The sequence below is a fragment of the Tachyglossus aculeatus genome, chromosome 10, assembly GCF_015852505.1.
Source record: "Tachyglossus aculeatus isolate mTacAcu1 chromosome 10, mTacAcu1.pri, whole genome shotgun sequence".
NCBI classification, from domain to species: Eukaryota; Metazoa; Chordata; class Mammalia; order Monotremata; family Tachyglossidae; genus Tachyglossus; species Tachyglossus aculeatus.
Window position 1 is genome coordinate 53,825,889 of NC_052075.1, and position 6,846 is coordinate 53,832,734.

Sequence of the window (6,846 nt, forward strand, 5' to 3'; positions counted from 1 at the left end):
GGAGGAGGAGGGAGATAAGGGGCTTCAGAGGCGAGGGGCCCTGTTCAAAGGGAGGCAGTGTCATGAAGGAAGTAGGTTTGAAGCTGGAATAATGCAGGGGTCCTCTTTGGTGGTTTTTAAATAATAATAATAATCAGTGTGATATTAGTTAAGCGCTTCCTAAGTGCCAGCCACTGTACTTACTGAACGCTGGGGTGGATACAAGCAAATCGGGTTGGACACAGTCCTGTCTCGCACAAGACTCACAGTTTTTATCCCCTTTTTACAGATGAGGTAACTGAGGCCCGGAGAAGTGAAATGACTTGCCCAAGGCCGCACAGCAGACGAGTGGTGGACTCGGGATTAGAATCCACGATCTCCTGACTACCGGGCCCGGGCTTTATGCATTGGAGGTTGCCGGGGTTGGGAGTGGGGATGGATGGATGAGCTGGTCGGGGCGGCGGGGAGGGGCGATCTCTCCACGGGCAGGAGGAAGGAGAAGGGCAGGAGACCGACATTCCCAGCCCCGTCTCCCCGAGGAAGCCGCGTTTCCAAGTGGCCTTTTCTGACTACCGCTCCTCTCCTTTTCTCCCACTACCCTCTGCGTCGCCCTGACTCGATCCCTCGATTCATCTCCCCGCCCAGCCCCACAGCACTTATGCCCTTATTCGTCATTTATTTCTTTCTGTTAATGTCTGTCACCCCCTCTAGACTGTAAACTCATTGTAGGCAGGGATTATACCTATTAATTGTTGTATTGAATTCTCCCAAGCACTTATTACAATGCTCCGCACACAGTAAGTACTTAATAACTATGAATGAGTGAGTGAATTAATTATTAATCAATCAGTTCTGGGCCGGGGCTGGACCCGGGCTGGACCTGAGCTGGACTGGGGATGATCCGTGGCTGGTCAGGGGCTATCGGCCCTCGTCCTCACGGTGTCAGGGCCCGGGGCCGCCTCTCCAGACCCCCACAATGATCGGGTCTGAGGTCCAGGCGGAAGCAGCAATCTTTATTGAGTAGACAAACAGACCCGCCCCCAGAGCCGAAGTCGAGGGGAGCGATCCAGGGAGCAGGAGCTGGGGTCCGGGGAGCCGGGGCTGGGGTCCGGGAGTCTGCGGTCGAGGATCGCTGAGCCGGGGGAGAAGAGGGCCCCTCCGGGCCGGGCCGAGGGCTGGGGGGCTCTAGCACTTGTACTGGTAAAGGTCGTGACCCCGACAGAACAATGTCCAGCCCACCCTGCAGGAGGAAGGAGAAAAGGATCCGGATCAGTGCGGGGGAGGGATGAGGGGCCCGGCCCAGTTCGGCCAACCGAGAGGAACAAGTCCCGGGCCCCCGGGTCCGGACAAAAATGGGCAGAAGCTGGGCCGTGGAGGGGCGCGGCGGGGGCGGGGGAGGGGCCGGGGACATGAGGGAGAAAGGGGAAGGGGGGAGAGCCCGGAAGAGGAGGGGGAGAGGGCAGACAGAGGTCTTACCAGGCTGACATCCCACGGTATATCTGCGCGATCTTCTTAGCGCACTCTATGTCATCCCTGAGATCACCGTCTAAGAACTCTGCGGGGCAGGGGGAGGCAGTCAGTCATCATTATTGAGCACTTACTGTGTGCAGAGCACTGTAGTCGGCGCTGGGGCGAGGCCAATAAAACAATAGTACAGACGCATTCCCTGCCCGTCAATAGCTTACAGTCTGGAGGGGGAGGACAGGGGGAGGCGGGAAGAGGCAGATGCCGACCCCTGGCTTCCCTCCTCCCTCCCACCACCCCTGCCTCGCCCGGCTGGTTTCAGAGAAGAGATTTGGGGGCTGGAGAGGGACAAGACGCCGCTCTCGGGGCGGAGTCTAGCGGGTTTCCTTTGTCGGGGTTGGTGGGGTGGGGGAGGAAAAGGCCAAAAGAAAGGGGAGGGGCTGGCAGTGAGTGGTGGGGGGAATAATAATAATAACGGCACTTGTTAAGCACTTACTATATGCCAAGCACTGTTCAAAGTGCTAAGATAGATATAAATTAATCAGTTGGACACAGTTCCTGTCCCACATGGAGCTCACACACTCATCCTCATTTTCCAGATAAGGCCTGAGGTAACTGAGGCCCAGAGAAGTGAAGTGACTTGCCCAAGGTCATACAGCAGACATGTGTCGGAGCCTGGATTAGACCCCAGCTCATTCTGACTCCCAGGCCCCGGCTCTCCGAATCCTCCCCCCACACCCTGATCAGATTTGGGGGTGAGGAAAGGGGGCGGGGTCAGCAGGACACAGCAAGAAACCTCCCCCAACCTGGGTCTGTGACCTGTGGGACGCTCTGGGTATGTCACTCCTCCCCTCTCCAGTGGTTGACTATCAACCTTCGGGTGAAGCAAGAACTCCTCACTATAGGCTTGAAATGTCTCCATCACCTTGCCCCCTCCTACCTAACCTCCCTTCTCCTCTTTTACAGCCCAGTCCACACACTCCAATCCTCTGCAGTTAACCTCATCACTGTGCTTCGTTCTTGCCTGTCCCACCTTCAATCCCCGGCCCTCGCCCTACCTTTGGCCTGGAATGCCATCCCAACTCACATCTGCCAAACTAGCTCTCTTCCCCTCTTCAAAGCCCTATGGAGAGCTCACCTCCTCCAGGAAGCCTTCCCAGATTGAGCACCCCCTTTCCTCTTCTCCTCCTGTCTTCTCGATCGCCCCTCTCCTCTACCCCCTTCCCCTCCCTACAGCACTTGTGTATATTTGTAATTCATTACCCCATTTATTTTAATAATAATGTGTATTAATAATAATAATGATGATGGCATTTATTAAGCACTTACTATGTGTGAAGCACTTTTCTAAGAGCTGGGGGATGCAAGCTAATCAAGTTGTCCTACATGGGGCTCACAGTCTTAACTCCCATTTTACAGATAAGGTAACTGAGACGCAGAGAAGTTAAGTGACTTGCCCAAATTCACACAGCTGACAGGTGGCAGAGGCGGGATTAGAACCCATGACCTCTGACTCCCAAGCCCGGGCTCTTTCCACTGAGCCATGCCGCTTCTCTAATATATATCTATAATTCTATAAAATAGAATTATATATCTATAGTTCTATTTATCTATTTTGAGGGTATTGTTGCCTGTCTACTTGTTTTGTTTTGTTGTCTGTCTCCCCCTTCTAGACAGTGAGCCCATTGTTGTGTAGGGATTGTCTCTGTTGCCAAATTGTACTTTCCAAGCGCTTAGTTCAGTGCTCTGCACATGCTAAGCACTCAATAAATACGATTGAATGAATGAATTTGATATCTGCCACACCCTCAGCCCCATAGCACTTATGCACAAATCAGTACATTATAGAGTAGAGAAGTAGTGTGGCCTGGTGGATAGAGCACAAGCCTGGGAGTTAGAAGGACCTGGGTTTTATACGAGGCTCCACCGTTTGTCTGCTTCTGATCCGGGGCAAGTCACTTCACCTTTCTGGGCCTCAATTCCTTCATCTGTAAAATTCATTCATTAATTTAATTATATTGATTTAGTGCTTACTGTGGGCAGAACACTACACTAAGCACTTGTGAAAGTACAATACAACCATAAACAGTGACATTCCTTACTCACAACGAGCTCACAGTCTACAGGGGTGGGGGAGACAGGCATTAATACAATAAAATGACAGATATGTACATTAAGAGCTTTGGGGCTGGGAAGGGGGAAGAACACAAAGAGTGAGGCAGGGTAACGCAGAAGGGAGTGGGAGATGAGGAAAAGTGGAATTTAGTCTGGGAAGGCCTCTTGGAGGGGATGTGCCTTCAATAAGGCCTTGAAAGTGGGAGAGAGTGGTTGTCGGGTTAGAGGGGGGAGGGCGCGCCAGACCAGAAGCAAAACGTGCGACAGGAATTGGTGGTGAGCCAGGCGAAATGGAGGCACAGTGAGAAGATTAGCATTAGAGGAACGAAGTGTGCAGACTGGGTTATGGAATAAAAGAAGCACGATGAGTTAGGCGGGGGAAAGGTGATGAAGTACTTTACAGCCAATGGAGAGGAGTTCTTGCTTGATACGGAAGTGGATGGGCAACAACTGGAGTTTTTTGAGGAGGTTGGTGACACGTCCAGAACGTTTCTGTGGAGAAGTGATCCGGGCAGCTGAATGAAGTGATGACTGGAGTGGGGAGAGACAGGGAGCTGGGAGGTCAGCAAGGAGGCTGATGCAGGAATCCAACTGGGATAGTATGAGTGATTGTATTAACATGGTAGCCATGTGGATGGAAAGGGCAGTTTAAGATTGCAACTTTCATGTGGAACAGGGGCTCTGTCCAACTTGATTTGCATGTATCCACCTCAGCGCTTAATACAGTGCCTAGCACATAGCAAGCACTTAGAAATGCCATAATTATCAATTATTTATTGATGTTAATGTCTTTCTCCCCCTCTAGACTGTAAGCTCATTGTGAGTACGGACCGTTTCTAAACAACTCTGTTGTATCGTACTCTCCCAAGCTCTTAGAACAGTGTTCTGCACACAGTAAGCATTCGAGTAATGTGGCCTAGTAAACAGAGCATGAGCCTGGGATTTAGAAGGACCTGGGAATATTGCAAAGACAGACAGCTCCACTGCAAGGCTGAAAGCCTAACTTCAGTAGTATTTATTAAGTGTTTACTGTGTGCAGGGCACTTGGGAGAGCCCACTGCACTTCAGGAGAAGAGTCCGGCAGGGGCACTGACCCCACCAGCAGCCCGGAGGGGAGGGAAAGAAGCAAGGTAGCAAGAGGTAGGTACAGGAGGGAGAGGTCTACTCACTAAAGCAGGAGATTTTGCAGTCATTCCTGGCTCCACGGGTTTTGCCATCGTCACACCAGTGATGGCTGTTGATCTGGAAAATCCCGTAGCTGGTGCTGCCGTCGGAAATGTGTTGGATGACCTGAGTATTATAACCACTTTCTTGGTATGCCATACAGACCCCTGAAGAACAATGGGAGAACAACGGGTCAGGGCGAGGGGATTCCAGCATTGAAGGACAGAGCTAGGAGGAATGGAGAGAGAGAGAGACTATACGCTGGTTGGCGGAAGGGAACATGTCTGTTTATTATATTGCACTTTGCGAAGCGCTTGGCATAGTGCTCTGCACACAGTAAGCGCCCAATAAATGCGAGTGAATGAATGACTGAGGGATGGAGGGAAAGGAGAAATAAAGAAGACAGAAGAGGAGGAGGATGAGGAAGAAACAGAAGAGGCAGGAGGAGCCTGAGGGCGCTTAGTGCAGTGCTTTACACAAAGGAAGCGCTCAACAAGTACACCTGAATGAAAGAGGAGAAAGGAAGAGAACGGGGGCGAACTCACAGTTGGGCAAAGTGATGCCTAGGTAGTCGGCCAAACCGTTTTGTTTCATCACCCGGGACAGCTCGCACTTCTTGAAGACCTTGGCCTGAGAGGCGACCAGCAGGACGCACAGCAGAATCAGACTCTTCATTGTGGCTGCAGCGTTGAAGGACGGGGTTGGGAGCCCCGTCAAACCTTCCTCCTTTTATCCTGGCGTCGCAGGGAGGCTGGCATGAGCAGCCACCTCCAAGGGCAAGGGTGGAGGGTCTCCCCGGGCACGAGGAAGGACCCCCAGGTGGTGTCAGCTCCCTCACTGATCAGAGCGTTCCTGTCTCCCCTGAGGCCCTCCAAGAAGCTGCCCGTGTCCTTCTGGACGCATCCTCGGGTTTTTGTTGTCCGGGCCCTGAAGCTTGGCCTTCTATTCTTTCATTCAATCGTATTTATTGAGCGCTTACTATCTGCAAATCACTGTACTAAGCGCTCCCCCAAGTCAAGGGGTCACCGCTGTTCCAGCCAGACAATCTGCAAACCCTGTCCCCTGCCTATACCCAGTCAGCAGCTTCTCAATCAATCAATCGAAGTGATGGGGGCCAGGAGCTTCCCCCAGCCCTGGGTGGCAAAAAGAAGGGGGCGAGGAACAGGCTGTGCCCCCCACCCCTCACCCGAACTGCCTCCTTGCTCATGGCCAGACAGTGACTGCTTACAGAACCTATGACAATAACGAAAATGATCATAATAATTAGTTCATTTAATCGCATTTATGGAGCACTTACTGTACGCAGAGCACTGTAATAAACACTTGGGAAACTACAACAATAAACCGACACATCCCCAGTCCACAGCAAGTTTAAAGTCCCGAGTGGGGGAGACAGACAATAATAATAATAGCTGCGGTATTTGTTAAGTGCTTACTATGTGCCAGGAACTAAGTGCTGAGTTGGATACAAGGAAATCGGGTTGGAAATAGTCCCTGTCCCTCATGAGGCTCACAGTGTCAATCACCATGTTACAGATCATAATAATAGTAACAGTAATAATTACGGTACTTGTTAAGCTGCTTCCTATGTCCCAACCACTGCTCTAAGTGCTGGGGTAGATCCAAGTTAATCAGGTTGGACACAGTCCCTGACCCATGAGGGGCTCACAGTCTCAATCCCCATTGTCCCGATGAGGTAACTGAGGCCCAGAGAAGTGAATTGACTTGCCCAAGTTACCTATCAGACAACTGGACGAGCTGGGATTAGAACCCATGAACTTCTGCCGCCCAGGCCTGTGCGCTACCCACTAGACAACACAACTTCTCATGGACCTTTCCTCCACCCGACATCGTGGTCCCCCTTGCTCCCTGCCAGATGACAGGTAAGGGTTTACCCCTCAGCAAGTCCCCAGCTCTGGCTCATCTCCATCACCTCCCCTAGCCTCTTTGCCCTCCAGACTCTCCTGGCCCCAACTTCCCCATCTCATTGGTGGCTCTGGGTCAGTGTCACCACGTTGCCATTTGGGGCTGGATTTGCGGGGGGGGGGGGGGGGGTTAGGACCTGTGGTGTCCAGGAGCTGCTCTTCTGCCAGCTTCCCCCCGTGCTGAGCCTCAGTTCAAGCT

The 6,846-nt window shown here is 52.1% G+C and overlaps 1 protein-coding gene across 1 annotated transcript; it reads right to left on the reverse strand.

Annotated features, from left to right (window-relative positions):
• Window positions 1–1,036: 1,036 nt before the first annotated feature.
• Window positions 1,037–5,397, reverse strand: LOC119933707 (lysozyme C I-like). Its single transcript, XM_038753275.1, has 4 exons — window positions 5,268–5,397; window positions 4,728–4,889; window positions 1,456–1,534; window positions 1,037–1,219 (listed from the first exon to the last, which is right to left on the reverse strand). The coding sequence occupies exons 1-4, from the start codon at window positions 5,395–5,397 to the stop codon at window positions 1,165–1,167; spliced, it is 426 nt and encodes a 141-aa protein (XP_038609203.1). The 3' UTR covers window positions 1,037–1,164.
• Between the last annotated feature and the right edge of the window lie 1,449 nt (window positions 5,398–6,846).